This window comes from Chenopodium quinoa, unplaced genomic scaffold, assembly GCF_001683475.1.
Source record: "Chenopodium quinoa cultivar QQ74 unplaced genomic scaffold, ASM168347v1, whole genome shotgun sequence".
NCBI lineage: Eukaryota > Viridiplantae > Streptophyta > Magnoliopsida > Caryophyllales > Amaranthaceae > Chenopodium > Chenopodium quinoa.
In genome coordinates this window covers 6,817,759-6,840,621 of record NW_018742738.1, presented here as the reverse complement: position 1 = coordinate 6,840,621, position 22,863 = coordinate 6,817,759, and the positions used below count along the sequence as shown (strand labels likewise).

Below are 22,863 nucleotides of genomic sequence, written 5' to 3'. Positions count from 1 at the left end.
AGGATTGATTATAGTCTTTTAGAATACTCTAGGAGGTTCTTTTAAATCCTAATGGAGTTATGATTGATAATTATGTTTTAAAGAGTTTGAAATTGAATAAAACTACTCCTTTTAAGAATCCTTGTTTTATACGAAGTGGAATATATTCAGATTCAATTTTGCCTCATAATATTTATCCAAATTTTATATGGTTGGATAGATCTTGAAATTATCTTTCCAATGATATATTATAAAATTAAATACGAGCTATAACGAAAAAGATATGGGTGAGACATGAAACTCTATCCAAAACTGACACCCTTCCACTATTTCGGCCATATCTTTTTATCTACAAAAGATTTTAATGTGATCCAAATTGGGTTGAAAGTAGACTTCAAGAAATTTCCAATGACATATTATATGCCTTATTTGGACTTCCGGATCAAAAGATGTGATAGAAACAAAAACGCGTGAAACTGATTATTAGTGTCTGACGCTAAGCATTAGAGCCTGGCGCTAAGGCTTGGCGCCTGGCGCTAAATGCCACCGTCGACGCTAATCAAGTTTTATGTGCGTTAGAACTCTGTTTTGGACTTTTTATCTTTTTGGCTGATTTTCTCTATAAATAGCTTTCTAAAAACCTCGTTTTCATTAACCAATTCTCATCAAGAATCTCTTGATTTCTCTCTCTCTCTCTCTTTTCTAAACTAGCCTTTTTACAAACAAAATTCCTCATACATTAGACTTAGATACACCTAGTTATATTCGAATTTGCCTTCACCCTAGACGTGAAAGGTTTAATTTCTGAGGGTTTGATCCCAAATCTTTATTTCAATTATTTAATTTAATTGTTGTTTATTATTTTCCTTAAAGTTACTAACGTGTGTATTTTGTTATTAGAAAGAGGTACGAGGCATCCAAGTAAGTTCTTTAATTGTTTTCATTGATATTATGATATAGAAATCATGTTTAGGATGTTATTTTGATTCCTAGTATCATGTTATGATGTTTTTCTTAGTATGATATTTAGGGTGATTTGCTTATATCAATCATGATTCCTGTGATGCCTTTTATGTTTTTTCTAATATTTATTCATGTTAGTATCATGTTAGGGTTAAAGCTTTGATTTTTATTGTTTAGTGACATGCTAGGATTTGTTATTAATCTTGTTAGTATCATGCCTAGGACCTTGCTATTATTATGCTTTAACATGATTCATGATTACTTTTATTATGTTAATTATTATTATAATTATTATTATGTTGCTTGATATTTATTTTTATTGCTTGATCACACCTTTTATGTATGTTAAAGGGAATTGGTACTTGTAATCACGATTAATAAGATAATTAATAATCTTGTTTAGGGTTAATATGATTATAATTCAAGTGATTGCCAATAATAGTTTATTTGTGCTTTAATATTCAACCAACATAGATAAACAGGTTTAGGGTTAATCCTATTGATTGCATGTTAGTCAGAAAGCGCACATGAATACGATTAGAATAAAGTAGAGACCTATTATTAGGGCAGGTTCAATCTCTTTTAGGTTGGATTTGTACCTTCATCCCCGAACCCTTATTTTGTTCTAGACCTTATGGAGTTGACGATCTCTTGGATCGTTAAGGGGTGTAACCTTCACCCTGTGAACGGTTTACAAGTTCCTAAAACTTGTTGGCGACTCTTTTGCTCTATCTTCTTCCCTTTTGGACGCCACCGTACTTTAGTGTATGATCACAGTGGGGTTCAAGCTAGGGGTTTAACGCTTTAAATATTCCCTACAATAGGCCTCTACTTTATTCTGATCGTATTCATGTGCGCTTTCTGACTAACATGCAATCAATAGGATTAAGCCTAAACTTGTTTAATCTATGTTGGTTGAATATTAATGCACAAATAAACTATTATTGGCGATCACTTGAAATATAATCACATTAACCTTAAACAAGATTATTAATTATGTTATTAAGCGTGATTACAAGTACAAATTCCTTTCAAACATGCATAAAAGGTGTGATCAAGCAATAACATTAAATATCAAGTAACATGATAAATAATCGATATCATGAATAATAATTATAATAATAATAATATCATCATAAATAAAATAATCATCATCAAAATAATAATAATAATCATAATTATCATAAATTATAACAATTATAACCATAATCATGTTCATGTTAATATTAAAGCATAATAATAGCAAGATCCTAGGCATGATACTAACAAGATTAATAACAAACCCTAGCATGTTACTAAGCATTAAAAATCAAAGCTTTAACCCTAACATGATACTAAGAACCATAAATATTAGGAAGAACATAGGAAGCATCATACTTTTAATCATACTTGATATTAAATTTACCCTAAACATGATACTAGGAATTTATTGTTGTCACCCTAAACATCAAATTAAGGAAAACATCCTAACATAATACTAGGAATCATAATAACAATCTAAGCATGATTTCTATATAATAACATCAATAAAAACCATTAAATTACTTACTTTGATGCTTCATACCTCTTTCTAATAACAAAATACACACGTTAGTAACTTCAAGGAAAATAATAAACAAACAATTAAATTAAATAATTGAAAAAGAGATTTGGGACCAAACCCTCAGAAATTAAACCTTTCACGTCTAGGGCGAAGGCAACTTCGAATATAGCTAGGTGTTTCTAGATCTTGCAAATGCGGAATTTTGTATATAAAAGCTAGGTTTAGAAAAGAGAAAGAGAAAGAATTTATGAATGAGAAGAGAATGAGAGAATTAATGATTGCGAATGAAAACTGATTGTAGGTGAATCTAGATGAATGTTGATGAGAATTGGTGAATCAAAACGGAGTTTTTAATACGTTATTTATAGAGAGAATCAGCCAAAAAGATAAAATTAACAAAGCAGAGTATTGGCGCACGAAAAACAGAGCTGGCGCCAGCACCAGCTAATTGGCGCCAGGCGCCAGCCTTAGCGTCAGGCGCCAGGCCTGGTTCCAGGCGCCAATGGCTAGCGTTGGACGCTAAACCTATTTTTGACGCTTTTTCTAAAATCAGATATATTTTGCCGTACAGGAGGATAAAATCGTATATTTTCCTCAAAAATGCTCTTTGATTTTAATTAAAACTCTGAAAAGTCGACAAAAGTCAATTTATCAATGCTAATTGAATTAGGAATGAAAAGAACCATCTAGAAGAATCTAGAAGACTAAAACCATCCCTAATTGCATTAGGAATGATAAACCATATTAGGCCCTCCCCTAGATCATTGGGTCGCACATAAGGCTCAAACCGGGCCCAGTTTAGTAAATTGGCCATAACTTCCTCAATATTCATCGGAATTGGGCTTATAATATATCGCTGGAAAGATCTTGTCAAGCCCCATCCAACTACACTATTATTGGACCCATATCATGGACCAACCAAACTGGATTGGCTGTTTTCTTAAAATAAGTTTTCAAAAACAGAGAGAAGAGAAAAGAAATTAAAACTAACCGCAACACTAGACTTTCCACACTTTCGCTTCATTCGATTATGATTCGACGCGAAAGGTACTCATCACTGGGTTTGGTTTTGGGGAGACACAAATGGGTGTCTACACTTGATTCCAATCTTTATACAATATAGACACCTTTGCACGGCTTATTTCACCAAGATGAGTTTTGTATGCTTTTGCCCACTTTCCAATGGGTCGACACAATTCATCCCATTCAAGCACTCTAGGAACCCCACGCATGGATTTCAGGCCCTTTGAAGGACCTCTTGGCTTCTTTTTCTTCTTCTGAGAGTCGGTTGTTTGTTGCTCTGATTGTGATTGATTGTGTGGCTCATCTTCCTCACATTGCGAAGACATGGAACGATTATGCATATCCTCATCCTCTATTATTACTTACCTGAAAAAAAAAGACATAAATAAATTAAGACATCGATTTGTATCATTTTTAAATTATAAACTTGTACACATAACAATAATAAGCAATTTATGCAATTAGTAACACATATTGGAAAAAAAATCACAGAATTCATACCTACTTCATTCTTCTCTTTTGCGACATAAAAGTCTTCATTATGATCTTTTCGTTTCAACGGTGTGTTAAAATCATCGACTATTGGAGGGATGCTCCAAACAGAAGGTGGTGACTCATTAAATTGCTCATCATATTCTTCCTCGTCCACCACATCTTCAATGCCAAGTATCCTTCTTTTACCTTCTAAAACAACTGACCACTTACAATCAACTGGGTCAGCCATGTAAAAATCTTGTTTTGCTTGTGAAGCTAATATAAATGGATCAGCTAGATGCCCTCGTCGACCAATATTTACAAGGGTCAAGTTCCCTTGTTCATCTTTTTTTACACCACGGCTACTATCAGCCTACTTACATCGAAATAGAGGAATCTTGAAATCAACATAATCCAGCTCTATTATTTCTTCTATGATTCCATAATAAAATTTCTTCTTATCCATAAGTGTTTTATCATGTGCACTAACATACTCAGATGACAAATCTACCACTTTAACACCACTGTTTTTCATTGTTGATTTGTCATCTTGTCGGCTAGTGTAAAAAGAATACCCATTGATGTCGTATCCCTCATATGACCTGACTTGACATTTAGCACCATATGCCAACCATCTCAATGTGTCAGATATATCGTTAGGTGTGGTGGATAGTTGGGACATCACTCGTTCCTTGAACCATGTAAAGAATGAACAATTATGCTCCTTTATCAGCTGAAGATCACTTTTGGAAGGATATTTATTTTTAAGAAAAAGCATGTGCTCGTCCAAGTAAGGATAAACCTCACTAAGATTTTGCAACACAAAAAGCTCAGCCTTATTTTTCATTTCAAAGCCCATGGATATCCTTTTCCTGCCAATAGTTCCTTGACCTCCAAGCCTCCCATCGTGTCGAGACTTTGGCAACCCAATTTTCTGTGAACGTGCAAGATATTGAGCAACCCATGCTGCCACTTCCTCAGCAACTGTTCGTTGTACAATAGTAGCTTCAGGTTGGCCGAATTCATGACTTTTCCCTTTAAGTCACCCATTTCTCGTTCAAAAGGATACATGTATCTCATACACACTGGTCCACAAATTTTAATTTCACGTACAAGATGAATAACCAAATGAGGCATCACGTCAAAAAAAGATGGGGGAAAATACATTTCAAATCGACACATTGTCTCAAGTACATCTGCTTGCAAGTCATCTAAAATACTTGGATTTATGACCTTGCTACAGATAGTGTTAAAAAAGACACATAATCTTGTAATCGTATACCTCACTTGAGGTGGAAAAATTCCTCGAATGGCAATTGGTAATCATTGTTGCATCAAGACATGACAATCATGAGATTTCATGCCACCCAATTTCAAGTCAGACATTGACACAAGTCTACGAAAATTAGAAGAAAATCCAGCCGGGACCTTTAAACCATGCAATGACTCACAGAAGCTAGTTTTTTCCTTTTTAGACAAGGTAAAGAAAGATAGGGGAAGATACCAGCGTTTTCCTCGAGATTCGGGTGCCAACTCTGAATGACCCATAGCAGCCATGTCTTTTCTTACTTTAACTCCATCCTTTTTCTTTCCTGGCATATTTAATAAAGTTCCCACAATGGCATCACAGACATTTTTCTCAATATGCATTACATCTAGACAATGTCTAACTTTTAAATGTCTCAAATATGGAAAAGACCATAGCTTAGACTTCTTCTTGTAACCCCCAGTTGATTTGCTTTTGTAAGGATTACCAAACTCATTCTCAATGTCTTTGACCCGCTGATAAACCTCACTTGCACGTAAAGGGCCACGAGCTTCTCTCAACTCCAATTTTCCATTAAAAGCATCCTTATTAAATCGAAAAGGGTGGTCTTCAGGAAGATGTCTGCGATTATCCATGTATACATGCTTACCACAATTGTCTAGGCGTAATGCCTCCAAATCATCTTCACAAATGGGGCAAGGAGTTGTTCCCTTCACAGTGTACCCCGACAAATTCCCATAAGCTGGGAAGTCATTTTTCGTACAAAAAATCATGGCACGTAAAGTGAAATTGGTTTTACTATATGCATCAAACATTTGGACACCTCCATTCCACAAAAATTTCAAATCTTCAATGAGAGGCGCTAGATACACATCAATGTCATTTCCAGGTTGTTTAGGCCCAGATATTAGAAGGGACAACATAATGTATCTAGACTTCATGCATAACCAAGGAGGCAAATTGTAGATAGTTAGAAGAACCGACCAAGTGCTATATTGGGTACTTAGTGTCCCAAATGGGTTCATTCCATCTGTACTAAGACCAAGCCTAAGATTTCGATCTTCTTCACCAAAGTCCTTGAACTTTCGATCAATGTTCCTCCATTGTGGGGAATTAGCAGGATGCCTCATTAACCCATCTTTCTTCCTCCCATCAGCATGCCACCTCAATAATCTTGCAGTTTTTTCATTCGAGAAGAGTCTCCTAAATCTCGGTATAATTAGAAGATACCATAATACCTTAGCCGAAGACCCTTTCTTACACAATTCACCAGTATCATTCATCTTGTAACGAGAAACTCCACACCTTGGACACTCATGCAAATCAGCATACTCATTTTGATACAACACACAGTCATTAGGACAAGCATGTATCTTCTCATACTTCATACCCAAGGGGCACATAAGTTTCTTGGCCTCATAGGTGAAGTTTGGAAGTTCATTCCCTTCGGGAAACATTTCTACTAAGGCTTCTAACAACTACGTAAAACCCTTGTCGGTCCAACAATTGCTCGCCTTTAAGTTGAATAACTTCATAATAGCACCAAATTTAGTGAACTTTGTACAACTAAGATATAACGGGGTTTCTGCAGCTCTCAAAATACTATCATATGTCTGGGGACACTCTGTGAAATGGTCTTCAACATCATGCATCATTTCATCTATCCTGTCCTTCTCCACTTCACTCTAACTTTCAACACCAATATCAGTTGTATCGATATCCTTACCTTGGTGTTCATTATCATCATCACAATGATTCTCATCTTCCCTTGGACAATAACTAGAACTTGCCTCAATATATATGCTCTCACCATGCCATGTCCACCTTGCGTAGTTTTCTTTAAACCCACGATGGATTAGATGATCTTTAATATCAACTATATCACGATATCCCCTCGAACTATTACAGTCACAACAAGGACAAAGAATAATCTTTTATTTATTCTATGTTTGGTGTTTTGAGGCAACAGTGCTAAACTCTTCAATTCCTCGTAAAAAACTTGTACAATTTCGTTTACCATACATCCAACTTCGATCCATTTTCAACCACTGAATAACAAAACTAATTTTAAGATAATGTGTATATTTTCTAACATATATAGCTCCTTAACCATAAACAAGAATATAAGGCATCAAACATTTTCATTCAAAGTTTATCTCATGTAAATGCATCGACATGAACCAATAAGGTCCTTATCACTCCAACCTAACCCATTCTTGAATGTCCTATCTCACTAATAACTACTTGTAAAGTTTGGTTCTAAAGAAAATCCGGCAGCATTTCCCTATAGTTCTCCAAGCACACAATGTAGATAACAAAATCAATCAACACATTTTCAGAGAACAAAACTGCAAACAATTTTCAGAAATTATAAATTGCATTTTAAACTGAATGAATGAGCCATTCCCTCAAAAAAATAAACTAAATGAATGAGCCATTCTCAGCAACCTCAAACCCATTTTTATAGAGGCATTCTAATAATCCCATTACAAACAAAAGTATTCAGGCTTCTATCGCAATTATAACTTCAATTTCATGAAATGTATTCGCATTACAGAAAAACAAATCAAAAATAAAAAAATCCTAGAACAGAACTTACGAATTGGACAGAAAAAAAAAAAAAGACAACTTCACTAAATACAAGCAATCTTACCTTAGGTGAAATAAACTTCACAAATTCAACAATGTCGTGCCTAAATGCAGTAATATGAGGGGGGCGAACACTGGTTGAACTGCTACACTAATCAAACTTCAATTATTGTTGTTGTAATTTGCTAGAACTTCCTCGGGTTTTTTGGGGGCGAAATTAATCGATTTTCCAGTCAAAATTTTCATCATTGCTCGAATATTAGGCCAGGATTTTTAATTTAATTTTTTGGGGTTTCTAGGGTTCAAATTCCTATGGTTTTGAGTAGATTTTTTGCTTGAAATGGGGGAATTTTGGTCGGAAATGCTCAATTTTTCTGGGGTTTATGGGTTCGGATTTCTTAGGGTTTTTTGTCCAAATTTTTGCTCGAAATTGCTCAATTTGCTGCCGATTATAGGTCTTCAACTTGACTGCGATTTTGGATGTTGAATTTGCTGAGGAATTGGTGTTTTTTTGGCCGAATTTGTTGGATTTAAGGGTCGAATTTGTGGGTGTTTTAGCTGTAGAAATTCACTGGAGTAGCAACTTGTTTTTTTCTCTTTTTTTAGTCGTGAAAGGTAGGCGTGCAAAAGCTAAGGTCAAAATTCTGAAATAACCTAAATGCAAAAGCTAGATTTGCGTCACTTTATTATTAAAATGCGACGCAAATAACATAAAACATAATGTTGTACATTTTTCATATGCGTCGCTCATTTATTAAAAGAGTGACGCAATTTATTCACTCACTCATTTGCGTCACTTGTCAATAAATGAGTGACGCAAATAAGATTATTATATACGTCGCTTCAATAAATAAGAGCGACGCAAATATTAAAAATCTGCAATACAATTGACTTTTGCGTCGCTTCTTGATAAATATGCGACGCAAATAACTTTTCAGGATGCTAAAATTAAACATTTTCTTCGTTCTTTCTAATGAGTGACGCAAATGTGGCGACGCAAATGTACGTTTTTCTACTAGTGATAAATCCTCAAGCAGAAGGAGAACGAAGGCTTCACTTTCTTCTTTAACAAATGGAGACAAACCTCAGCTAAGATGATTGAGGTGCCAAGTAAAAAAGAGTCTGTAAGGTTATTTATCAAAAACCTTCAAGAAAAATACTCTAAGCATCTCAAGTATCAGAATAATCTTTATACCTTCAAGGCCGTCTATGACATTGGAATCAATATTGAAGACGACCTGGCTAAGTTGAAAGCTGCCAACAATAACTTTAACAGTGGCTGGAAAGGCAAGAAGAACAACAATCCTTCTTCTTCCAAAACCACCCACTCAAACAATGTTAGCACTTTTAACCTAGGTGAAGTCCTTGCTATGAATAATCAAGGACAAAAGAAACCATTTAGGAGGAAATTTACTCCTATTGGCATGAGTTATGACACCGCATTTGACTGACTAGATGCAAAAGGTCTTATAACTCCTATTGGACCATTTGGGGACCCACCAGTCGAAAAGAGGTCGGCTAACTGGAACCCCAATGCACATTGCAAGTATCACCAAGGTACGGGCCATCTCACCGAGAACTATTGGAAGGTTAAAGAAGCTATCCAAGACTTAATCGACAACAACAAGCTGCCATTGCCCCCTGCCAGTAAGAAGCCAAGTATTGATAAAGCGCCCCTCGCTCTTTCCTTGGCTATTTCTGATGAGGAAAACGAGGTTGACCCCTCGTCTCTCATCAAACTTGTTAAAGAAATCCATGCTATCGAAGAAGAGGAGGAGATCTTTTTTGACGCCATGGATAACCTTCCAGAACTAGCAAGTAAAGAGGACATACAATCGCTCACACTGTCTATGATGGAAAGATCGCACTTGTTACGTGAAATTGTCAAGGCTATAAAGGAACTTCAGAAGAAATATAACGAGGTTCCACTCCCGAAAAATGAACCTAAGAGAGAGTTCACACCCATGGGAACGACTTACGAGGCGAAACATTTTCCTTTACAAGTCACCGAAAAACCCAAGAAGAGTAATAGACTCTACACTCCAATAATTGGGATCCCATATATACAAATGTTCGAAATGCTCTCCGAGAGTGGCGAGATCAAACCTCTCGAACCGAGACCATTTGAATCATTGAAAAGGACATATAGATATTACTGTCAATATCATCAATCAGGAGGTCACACTATCGAAAACTGTTTTAAATTCAAGGATTTAATTCAGAAAATGATTGATGAAAAGAAGCTAGTCCAAGTTCCACAAGAAGAGGATGCAAGTATTAATGGAGTTTGGGACATTGATGAAGAAGATGTCTACTTAAAAGACATGGTAGGACCTCCACCTTCGGTGTCATATGCCATGGATGACTTTTGGGTTGAAGAAGATTCAAAAATAGACGTCCTCACAAGATCCGGGAGAATGCAACCTCCCGTTTCAACACAACCCATGCCAACCACACAGCAAGTTCCCATACCTATCATTGAAGATAATGACATCGTCAAACAATTCAAGAAAACAAAAGTTGAAATGAACGTATGGAAACTTCTGGCGACATCTCGAGAACATAGGTTGGTTGTAATGAATGCCTTGGACAAAATAGGGATAGATTTTGACACCACTCCTGAGGGGTTGGCTAACTTCCTCACGAGTGACCTACCTAGTCCTATCAATTTGATCACCTTTTCTGACAAGGATTTACCCCCAGAAGGTGACAAACACTATAAGGCATTAAATCTCACATTAGTTTGTAAGAGAATGAACGTCCCTATGACTCTTGTAGACAATGGATCAGCCGTTAACGTCTGTCCACTTAGAACTGCAAGGATGCTAGGATAAGGGATGAAGACTTAACCCCGTCAACACAAGGAATAAGAGCCTACGACAACACTCGTCGTCAAGCTCTCGGTAAAATTACCATGAATATAACGGCGGGAGCGATAGAACATGCTACTACTTTCCAAGTAGTAGTTACCAAAGCTTCATTCAATTTATTGTTGGGAATCCCTTGGCTTCATGACCTAAAGGTCGTCCCCTCATCTCTCTACCAACAAGTAAAAGCCATAGTTGGGGGAATTCCTATCACCATCGATGCTTCACCTATGAGAATCAAGTCTATAGAAAATCCAATAATTAACGTGGAGCACGATGAGGATGATAAAGACTTATGGGGCTTTAACGAAGAGGTTTCTTTGATCCAGGAGGATGTAAGGACCCCTCTCTGCCACGACCCCCATTCTAACATGATCGTGAATGCTATTCTAAAGAAACAAGGACATTTTCCTAGGACGACCCTAGGAAAGAAAAAGGGAATAGAAAAACCGCTGGAGTCACCTGGCCTCCCTAAATTAGATACTTTCGGACTTGGTTTCGAACCGACTTAGAAAGATCTTAAGCGAGCCCAAGAAAAATCAAAGGCACGTAGGAACGCTCGCATTCAAAAGAAAGCAATCCCAATGGATCAGTACCCTCTTACCCTTAATGGTCAATTCATAAAAGAAGGAGAGGACTATCCATGCCACGAATTTCCTGAACCATTTGTCGTAAACGGCATAAGGCAACCGGGATTTGAAAATTTCTTGGACTGCTATTTCACGGATGAAATCCTAACTCCTGTCCATAAGGAGAAAACACCCCCATGCTTTGACTTTAACGTCATGGGACTTTTTTTTGGGCGAGAAAAGGATGAGCCGACATACAAAGAGGATAACTCCTCGCTCATTCAAACAGTCCTACAAAGTGAAAACTTCGATCCCTCGAAGCTAATCACTCCAGCGGAAGGATCACTACAAGGGTGGCGCAAGACCGTCAAATTGACTACTCCAAGTAGAAGAAAGATATCCATCACGACAGGGCAAGGATCGATGTTCGAAGAGTCGTCAGAGTCAGTGTCAGAGTCTCTCCCTATAGAGTCATCTAGGTCTTTAGTAGTAGCACCTTCCCCTTCTATCTCTTCTCCTAGAATAGTTAGTGATCAAGTCCCTGAGGACATATCACTCTTTGATGTAATGATCTAAGAGTATAATAATATAATTTCTTTTCCTTACTTCTTGTGTTTTTCTTTGACTCAAGATGACGAGCATTGCTTAACTAACAATGAAAAAGATAAAGAACTTATTAAAGAAATAGAAACACTTGAAAAGAAAACACCAATAATTGAAGAAACTGAGACGGTTGATATCTTAAATGATTCAACCAATAAAAGAGAGGTTAAAATCGGACTAACACTTAATGAACAAGAAAGAACCGATTTATTTAACTTACTTAAAGAATTCATCGATGTATTTGCTTGGTCATACGAAGATATGCCAGGCATTAATAGAGAAATACCTCAACACACTATACCACTAATTCCGAGAATGAAACCTGTAAAACAAAAGTTACGTCGAATGAAACCCGACGTAGCTCTTAAAATAAAAGAAGAAGTCCAAAAATAAGTAATTACAGGTCTCATCAAGGTATCTAAATACCCTGAATGGGTCGCCAACGTCGTCCCAGTTCCAAAAAAAGACGGAAGGGTAAGAATGTGTGTCGACTACCGAGATCTAATTAAAGCAAGTCCAAAGAATGACTTCCCTTTACCACACATCGATATTCTGGTGGATAACACAGAAAATCACGCACTTCTCTCGTTCATGGATGGATATGCAGGTTATAATCAGATTCTCATGGCAGAAGAAGACATGGAGAAAACAACCTTCATAACACCATGGGGCACTTACTGCTACACGGTAATGCCATTCGGGTTGAAAAACGCGGGTGCTACTTACCAACATGCAGCGTCTGCCTTACTCCATGACATGATGCATAAAGAAGTCGAAGTGTATGTGGACAACATGATTGTAAAATCAATAGACCGCCCAGGCCATCAAGTAGCCTTAAGAAAATTTTTCGAAAGGCTAAGAAAATACAATATGAGGTTGAACCCATCTAAGTGTGCTTTTGGAGTCACCTTAAGCAAGCTTTTGGGTTATGTCATAAGCTCTAGAGGGATAGAGATAGACCCAACCAAAATCAAAGCAATCATGTCAATGCCACGCCCAAAGCCGAGAAGCAGATTCAAGGATTTATTGGCCGGTTGCGATACATAAGTAGGTTCATATCAAAATTGACAACGATATGTGAACCAATCTTTAAAAAGCTTAAGAAAAATGTATCAGTAATATGGGATGACGAGTGTCAAAAAGCCTTTGAAAAGATCAAAGCCTATCTCGCAAATCCTCCCGTATTAGCACCAGCACTTCCCGGAATAGCTCTTAGGTTGTACTTAACAGTTAGCAAAGAGACAATGGGAGCTATGCTAGCACAAGAAGTAGAAGGCAAAGAAAACGCAATCTACTATTTAAGCAAGAAAATGCTCGAATATGAAGCACGTTATACGCCACTTGAGAAATTGTGCCTTGCCTTGGTATGGGCCACAACCAAGTTAAGACATGATATGTTAGTGCATACCGTCTTTTTAGTCTCCCGATTAGATCCACTCAAGTATCTATTCGAGAAATCTACGCTCAATGGACGCATATCAAGATGGATAGTCAATTTAGCCCAGTTTGATGTAAGGTTTATGCCGCAAAAAGCTATCAAAGGATCTGTGGTGTCAGACTTTCTAGCAGACTTTCTAATAGAAGACTCGACGCCAATACAAGACAATGAGTTTCCAGATGAAGACTTAATGGTCACTGAAGATGATACTTGGACCTTATACTTCGACGGAGCCTCAAACCAAAAGGGATGTGGCGTTGGAGTACTACTAGTATCACCTAAAGAAGAGCATGTTCCAATCTCCATAAATCTTGTTTTCGACGTTACCAACAACGCTGCTGAATACGAAGCATGCGTGGTAAGCCTTGAAACAGCCTTGGCATTGGGAGTAAAAAAGTTACGGATATTCGGAGACTCTTCATTAATAATCAATCAAATATCCAAAAGGTGGAAAGTAAGGAGCGAAAGTCTGGCCCCTTACTAAACCTATCTGGAAACCCTTACTAATCAGTTAGAGAAGGTAGAATACACATATCTACCTAGAGAAGAAAATCAATTTGCTGATGCCTTGGCAAGACTAGCCTCGATGGTTAGGATTCCCACGGAAATCGAGCAAATGCCTCTAACTATAGAAAAAAGGCACAAACCATCATATATTCAAGCTATAGAAGATGATGAAGCAGTCCAAGACGAAGAAGAAGAAGAAGAACCGTGGTACAAAGATATACTCAACTACGTCACCAAAACAGAATACCCTCCCCATGTTGACAAAAGAGCAAAACAAGCATTAAGACTCTTGGCTTCCCAATATGTACTCATAAACAACGAGCTACATAAAAGGGTACCTAAGGGTCGAGCTCTCTTATGTGTAGAAAAAAAGGATGCCCAAAAAGCAATGAGGATAGTCCACGAAGGAATTTGTGGAACTCACATAAATGGCAAAATGTTAGTCCAAAAGATAATGCGAGAAGGATACTATTGGATTACAATGAATAGGGATTGCCATCAATACGTAAAAAGATGCCCTAAGTGCCAAATCTATGCCAATTTACAACATGTTCCTCCATCCTTGCTCTACACCTACACGTCGCCATGGCCGTTCTCTGCATGGGGAATTGACATCATTGGCAAAATCACTCCCCGAGGAACAGGAGGCCACGAATATATCCTAGTGGCAATTGATTACTTCACAAAGTGGGTCGAAGCGCAATCATACGCTAAACTCACTACAAAACATGTAGCACTCTTTATCGAGAGAAATATTTTTTGTCGATACGGAGTCCCACATGAAATGATAAGTGACAATGGAACTCACTTTCAAGCCGAATGTGAAGAATTGCTACAAAAATATGGCATTCAACATCATCATTCTTCCCCTTATAGGCCTCAAGCAAATGGAGCAGTCGAGGCAGCTAATAAAAATCTAAAGACTATCATCGAGAAAATGACGGAAAATTATAAGGATTGGCCTGACAAACTTCACTTCGTATTGTGGGGTTATCGCACGTCAATTCGCACATCAACAGGAAATACGCCATTTTCCTTGGTTTATGGAATGGATGTCGTACAACCTGTCAAACTAGAGATTCCATCTCTACGCATCGCGTTAGAAAGTAAACTCGATGAAGTTGAATGGACTAGAGCAAGATATAAAGAGCTAATTCTACTCGATGAAAAATGACTAGAAGCTCTACATCACACTCAGTGTTACCAAACTCGTATGGCTAGGAATTTTAATAAGAAGGTCAAGACAAGAAACATCAAAGTAGGAGACTTGGTGTTAAAAGCATTAAGGAAAAATGTTTTAGATCCAAGGGGAAAATTTAGACCTAATTGGTCTGGACCCTACATTGTCAAAACAATCCTGTCAGGAGGTGCAGCAAAATTTATCTGATATGGATGGCAATGAGTTCTCAAACATGACAAATCTTGACCAACTTAAGAAATACCACCCATAATTACTTGAGTAGGATACTCAAGAGAGCTACATTTAGCCTGATTCCTTAAGAAAGGATACGTAGGCAACCCTTTTACGGGTGCAGCCACTTTATTTTTTCTTAAATCTCGCATCCCAGAATTAATAAAAAATTCGATAGAAGATCGACGAAACATCGGCGTCACGGAAAAATTTCTAGCGCCAGACGACGGCATCCGTCGCCTGATGCCAGACTGCCGCAGCCGGCGCCAGTCGCAAAATTGTGGCGCCAATTTACAGTTAAATTCAGGGAACATTTCAGTGTTTTTCGGAAAATTTTCGACTTCCGTACTCGATTTCTGGAAAATTAATTTTTCGTTTTTCATTGCTTTAATAAAATAAATTTAAAGTAAATAATTTAATTAAAAAGCTAGAATTTCATTGATAAAATAAATTAAATTAGTGAAGGAATTTAAATAAGGCTTAAATAAATTAACTTTAAATTTAAAAAAAAAAAAAAAAACTAAGTCTAATAATTGGAAATTAAGCAATGCTCTTAATCTTCTTTCTCTTTCTTAGCTTTTTTCCAATTTTTGTCTGCTTCTTCTTCCTCATCCATAACCTTAGCTAGTAGGCATCCTTTAGAGGACCTACATTCAATCTTGGAGTAAATAGTTTCCCCCTCAGCTAGGACTCCATGCTTCTTTTCTACCCAAGCTTTCTTTTCTGTGGTGCCAGCTTTCCTTTTTCCCTTATCTTTCGCAGTACTCTTCTTCCTAGGCATTATAGGTGTTTTGAACTCAATTCTTTCACCTAAGCGTTCCTTAACAGGAATCACCTTGTCACCTAGACGGCTCTTCACATCAGTTTTACTCTGATTTTTCTTCACGTCCTTTGAAGGTTTCTTCATAAGCCACTTTTTCACATCATTAGGCAAAGAAGGGGGAACCTTTTGGGTAATTACCTCCCATAAAGGTCTAGCACTCCAATAAGCATCAAATTTGTCTACTTCCTGGGAGGCGGGGAACTCGTAGGGACGACGAAGATCGCCGGAAGGAATAGTCTGAAGTAGGTCGTATTGTCTTTTTACCCTGCAGGGATAATAAAAAGTCATACGAGACAAGCTTGGAAGACGGCAGAAAGGTTGCTTGTTGACACCAACCATCTTTTCTATTTTCAACCAAGGGATGACCCACTTGATGGCAAAATTACAAGACTCGAAGACCTTCTTTCATTCATGGCGCCCCATTTTAAAGAAGCGTTTCTTCCTTCTCACGAAGCAATTTGGAGTATACTTCTCATTGTTGTCCGGAGGCTAATTAATTCCAGTCTTTCCATTAGCCACATCTGTAAAAATTGCAATGCAAATATATTATTATTACTATACAAAAATATATTTTTGATTTATGTAATTAAAAATATTATTTTTCTACCTGTAATAAAATTGGAGAACCCCGAAAAGGTGCTTTTGAATTTCTCTTTAATTCATCAAGACTAAGCATGGTCTCTCCAACTATTAAAGGCATTGAATTTCTCCCTGATTCAATTTGTTCTAAAACAGTGGATATAATTGATTGACCCTCATTATGTTTACCACTAGTAATAAAAAATTGATTAATCATGCAAAACAAGAAAGCCCTTCTTCTATAAACATGGAAAGATTCAGAATAAGGTCTATCAAAGTAATGGCAAGCAAATTCTTTCAAATTGACTCTGTTATCATCTACTATTTTTGATAGATCTTTGTCTTTTAAATTGAAGAAGCACTCAAAATCCTTATAATAATATTCAATTATTCTAGGGATTACTACAATATCTAGCGCAGGAAAGTTTAAAATAGCACCAAATTCTTCCGGCAAAGGGCTAATTTCATCATACCCTATTCTAAAGCAATGAGTATCTACATCCCAATATTCTAGTGCGGTATGAATAAAATCTGAATCAAGATCTACCCCTTTGATACCATAAATACCCCCCAAGTGAAACACATCTAATTCTTTTCTCTCTTTGGCATTAAGAGACCGACACCATTCATGGGTATAGTTGGTAAAATTTTTGGAGACTAGAGACATGATGTTATTTTTCTAAAAGCTAAGAAATATTTTATTTGCTGAAATTATGAAGAGAATCGGCTGGGCAGGGGGCTATTTATGCACAAAATCGGAGTAGTTTTAATCCAGGAAGGATTCGAAGCCAGCGCTCATTAGCGCCAGACGCCAACTATTGGCGCCTGACGCCAGAGTCTGGCGCCAAACGCTAAGTGTAGCACCTGGCGCTACGCCAAAACGCATGGCGCCAGCTGGCGCCAATATGCCTCATCGTACGCGCTTTCTAAAAAACCGCATTTTTTACTTGATTCGAGTCTGCTAATGACTTTACGGTTTCCTTATCTTTTTCTAATTATTCATTTATTCCTCCCTTTTAATTAATATAGCTATTATATTAATTATATTATTTTTTCTGATTTTATTTAGACTAACTTCCAAGTTTTTATAAATCCAATATTTTATTTGACTTTTCCTTTTTTCCTTTTTTCTTTTTTTTGGGGGGGGAGAAAGTCGGATACCCTCCATCAATAATAAAAATGACGGAATGTTTGTGCAAAATTATTTTTCACATTTCCTTGCACACACAAACATGCACATACTAATAATAATAATAATAATAATAATAATAATAATAATAAATGAAAAAACGTGATAAATAAATAATAAACTCATAATAGTATGTATATACAAAACATGTCTAAATAATGAGTCTAATTAAAAGGCAAAGTTCTATACAAAGTCAAAATAAAATAAATAAAAAGCACAGGAATAAACTACAGCGCCGGTGGACGTACACCCATCATCTCATAGAACTGCGCCATGCGAGGAGTAACCTCTCCAGCAGCTCCGGCTCCAGCTCCAGTCTCCTCGGGAGGAGGAAAGCTCAACACAGGACCCGTCCATCCAAGATCAACCTGAGGTTGAGGCTGCGGAGGCTGCTGCGATGACGAGCCAACCTCGCACATCCCACCACCTCTAAGAGCCGAGGTAGCCTCTCTCTGGCCTACCGGTGCAGCATGTGCACCCTTAGAGGAAGAACCTGAGCCCTCTACCACCTCGGTACGAGCAGCCTCAGAACGACTGCCCCGACCTCCCGAACCAGTGCGGCGACGTCTCAAGCTAGACCTCGCCGGATCCCTCCGCACCTGCAAAAGAAATGGGCTGACCCTGCAAAAGAAATTAAAATCAGAAACAGGCAAAATAAAAGCGGCAATACAAAAACATAAGAAGGGAAGCTACCTCCTGAACAGCGTCGTCTCGACGGCAGATAGCCACGTTCCTCATCCGAACAAGCTGGCTACGGAAGGCATATATGCATCGTGCCATCGCCGAAACCACCTCGCGTGAGAACTGTCAAAGAAATGAGTCAGTAAACATACATAACATATATGGACAAAAGTTGCAAATAAACAAGCTTACCCGAGTCTGGTGACGAGGAATCGACCGCTCCACAAAGCGCTCGCCCTCAGGAGCAGGAGGAATCATCTCCTCAATCGACCCATATGTCCCCTGATAATGGACATCCCCACACGGCGGCAGTGGACATCCCCACACGGCGGCTGCCCCAGGAAGCACTAACAGGAAACCTGCGCGGCGACGGTCTCGCCGGCGCAGTTGAGGGGAAGTACTCGTAGAACCAGATCTACAAGAAACTAAAGTTATCAGCAAGTGCTAACTAGAATGTAGAGCTAAACTTTATAGGGAATAAAGTATACCTCTACGACCCTCCAAAAGCCGGATAGAGCAATGTTTCCCGCAAAGGACCGATGCCGACACGAGTCCCGCAACGCTCGAATGAAATCAGCATAGGCCACGCTGGCCCAGTCGTAAGTCCCGATCCGGTGTAGATCACGGACGGCAGGAAGGTAGTAAAGCACCGCCCTACTACCCTTCTTAAAGGAGAACGTCCCTGACAGCAAGATAAGTGCGAAGATGCGCACCCGCTGCTCTCGGGTAGTCGCACCATCGTCAAAAGTCGTTGCTAGAGTCGAGCGGCGAATTCCCTGTTGGGGTTTGATGAGTCCGACTCACCGCGGAAACAAACCCAAAAACAAGACCGCACTCGCAATAAATAAAACCATAAACATAATTAAATTAATCACAAGATTAAGATAAGCTAATTACCTTTGACGCGTGCTTCGCTCCAAAATGAGCTCTTACTTGAAAGCTTCAAGTCCCGCTCACACGGAGACCTCCAACGAAGTCCACCCGCACCAGCAAAACCGACTAGGTCCAATGTCTTGGGGTTCGCAAGACCCGACCAATAAAACCCGAGTAATTATATTGAGTTCAAAGGTTTTCACTAATTGTGATGCCTTTTCCAACTCTTACTCAAGCAACATTCCCAATGCCCATACTTGGGTATTTATAGGAAATGATGGGAGTATCATTTACTCTCCCATCAATGTGGGATAGTATGATTTTTCCATTTTATTTTAAAGCTAAAATAAAATTAATAATCAAGCTAGTAATAAATCAACAAGTGGCAAGCTCATGTGAGTGGTTAGGTAAGGACCACTTGGAGAAGGGGGGGACCAACCTACTCCCCACTCCCTCTCCCATAACCGGCCACCTCACTCCACACACACTCAAGGACCACAAGCCACATGGCACCCACCCTTGGGCACCAAGGCAGCCAAGGTGGGCTGCCATGTGCTGTTGTCCGTGGCAGCCACGCCCAGCAAGCCCAGCAGGCCCAACACTCGCATGCGGGCTGCCAGGCGCTGCTGGACAGCAAGCCTAGCATGCTTGTGCGGGCTGCTGCTGGCCTTGTGCCTTGGCCAGCGCTGCTAGGCAGCAAGCAATGGCCTAGCCATGCTGCTGCTAGCTGTGGCGAGCTGGCGCGCCTAGCGTGCTAGCTGCTGCAGCTTGTTGCGGCATGGCTTGCTAGCCATTGCGCGCACAAGGCTGCGCCTAGCATGCTAGCACGCACTAGGCAGCGCCTAGCCTTGCGATGCTAGCATGGGTGCGCTTGCACGCACCAGCCAGCCTAGGCTCGGCTTGGTGCGCACGCTAGCCACCATGCTAGGCCATACGCCCTTAGCACTCGGTTTGCTTGGGCATTCTGATGCTAGGGGTATTTTGGTCTTTTGTTGATTTATTACTATTTCTCGTCTCGTCTTTCAATATTTTCGACTCGACTTCCGACGCTCGGTTTCGACGCTCTAAGCTCGAATTTCCGACGTCTAAATAAATATTACTCGGTCGACTCATTAATTCCTTCCGAATTAATTCGTCGGTTCGGTTTGTTGAATGCTTGGGTGAGACCCAAAGGGTTCAGTCAAGATTAAGCTGTAATATTAATTATTCATTAATATTACTGATCGGAAGCGGCCTCCACGCAGGCATTCCGATCACTTAACCTCACTGAATATATTAGCTTTCTAATAATTCTGAACCCACTAACGAAATAGTACACTTGTTCGAAGGACACCATTCCTTTCATTCCCCTAGCACTGAATTGAGTCGACTCTAGCTCAGCTCGAGCCCGAATAACAATCGGACCCAACAGCTCCTCGACCTCAGGAGAAAAGACGTCGATCCCGCTATAGAACGGCAGTGGCACGGAGCTAAACTCCAGTCCTGTAATGAGACTGAAGTCGGTGGGAGTGACCATCATCTCGTCCCAGGGGAAGTGGAAAGTGTTGGTGGTTTCCCAAAAGAACTCCACCGGAGCACGGACTACATGATGACCCCCACTAGAGGCAACCATGGCCTCAGAGGTCTCGAACAGTGCAGTAAGCCCGCAAGACTCCCATAGAAGTCTCGTCTGATCGTCTCTGGCGATGTACATCTTGTACAGATCGCCCAAGCCGTCACAACCGGAATCATGACATCATGTCCTCCCAACTGTGATGCCCCATCTCACCCTCTCAGAGATATGGTGGACGGGGGAAAAGTACAAGTTCCGCTCATCCCACTCAGGGAGTCGGCTGAGCGAAGTGGACGGTTCGCCATCGTCCTCTACGGGCTCGTGCTCCCGTCGAATGTCTCGGGACCGTGAACCAGAGCCTCGCTGTCTAGCCATGCTAGATTGTGCAGAATTATCATAAATTAATGTTCTATGGTATCTAAGGTTCTCCTAGCCGCATGATACTATGTTCACAAAAAAAACAGAGTACGTAGTACTAAAACAGAGCACAAATTCAAATTGAGCATACACGACATTTTTCAAGAAACCAAACAATTTCTTGCAATAATATAGTAATTATTGTGACAAATTGGACAAGAATTGCTAGCAAAAACATCAAGAACAAGCCACATTGTTTTCTCGACCTTAAGAGGTTCAACAATGGTGATTTGTTCATTTCTTCACCAAATTGAGTCAAACAAGTCTCAAATTACACCCAAGGCAATATAAACATAATCAAGCAATTTCATATCATAAAATTTGATAAACAAAGAGAATTAAGCAATTCTAATTTCGAATTTTCAAGAAATTTGTGGATAAACACATGCAAAATTCATTAAAACCGGTGTGAGTTTGAAGGAAACTTACATAGATCGGGAAAATGGATGGAATAAGCTTTGATTTGCAACAAATTTGAGCGAATTTGGTTGAGAAACGAGAAAGAACAAGTGAATTGAAGTTCTAGAAGTTCTCGAGCAAGAAACACGAGCAACAGCAGCGGAAATGAGGAAGAGAAGGGTATTTAAGGAAAACCCGACTCTAGCGCCAAGCGTCAGACCTTGGCATCAGTCAATAGGCTTTAGCGCCTGGCGCTAGCTTCAACGTCTGGCGCTACAGCCAGATAAGTGGCGCTGATGTTATTTCAGCGGTGCCAGAACGTCCAGCTTCTCAGTATGGTTGTTCCAACCTTATGCAGCAATTTTGGGTTCCTTGGTAGGCCAGTTAGCCCCTCTAAGAAATTTGACACGATTTTAAGTAATCGGCTTGATTACATAAAGTGATCGACCTGATGAAAGATCGTCTCACTTAGCTTAAAGCGCCTAAGCATTGGCTCATCGCAAAAGGCACCGACATACTACTTCATTCAGAAAGGCACCGACATACTGCTTCATAATTCAGCAAAGGGCACCGACATACAGGTTCACAAGCAGCAAAAGCGTCGACGTACAGGCATAGCAAAAGCAAAGTTCAAGCGAACTTTTAAAGATCGACAAGCGTAGGTCTTCGGTAATTTTCTTTGGAAAATTATCGCAATGAATGAGGATAGCTTCAAGCGAGGATATCTTCGGTAGCGTTCCCTAGCTTGCGGAGAGTTTTCACAAACAAGTGAAGGTGATTTCAAGCGAAGTTGTCTTCGATCCTATTCCCTAAGATGTGGAAGATGGTCACAAAGAGGAAGGGGATCGTTTCAAGCAAAGCAATCTTTGATAATGTTCCCTGGCTTGTGGAAGATTATCATGGAGGAATTAGAGGCAGTTACAAGCGTAGCAGTCTTCAAGCAGGATGGCGTTCTCTAGCTTGCAGGAGGTCATCAAAATAAAAGCAGCAACAAATCGGTTACTTTCAGAGACGTGTGCTTGACGGTGCAAGATACGCGTTTCTTAACTCTTTTATCTGTTTAACTACTGCTAGTTTGCAGGTATCGGCGTTGCAAGAATGATTTAGAATCGCAGAA

General features: G+C 39.3%; 1 protein-coding gene across 1 annotated transcript; it reads right to left on the bottom strand.

Moving 5' to 3' along the window:
• Positions 1–5,305: 5,305 nt before the first annotated feature.
• On the bottom strand, positions 5,306–6,706 carry LOC110724050. Its single transcript, XM_021903449.1, has one exon. It carries the CDS (start codon positions 6,704–6,706, stop codon positions 5,306–5,308), a length of 1,401 nt encoding a protein of 466 aa, XP_021759141.1.
• Positions 6,707–22,863: the final 16,157 nt, after the last annotated feature.

Excerpts from the sequence above, each read along its gene's own strand:
- LOC110724050 (XM_021903449.1), bottom strand. The coding sequence starts at position 6,706 with ATGTTTCCCGAAGGGAATGAACTTCCAAACTTCACCTATGAGGCCAAG.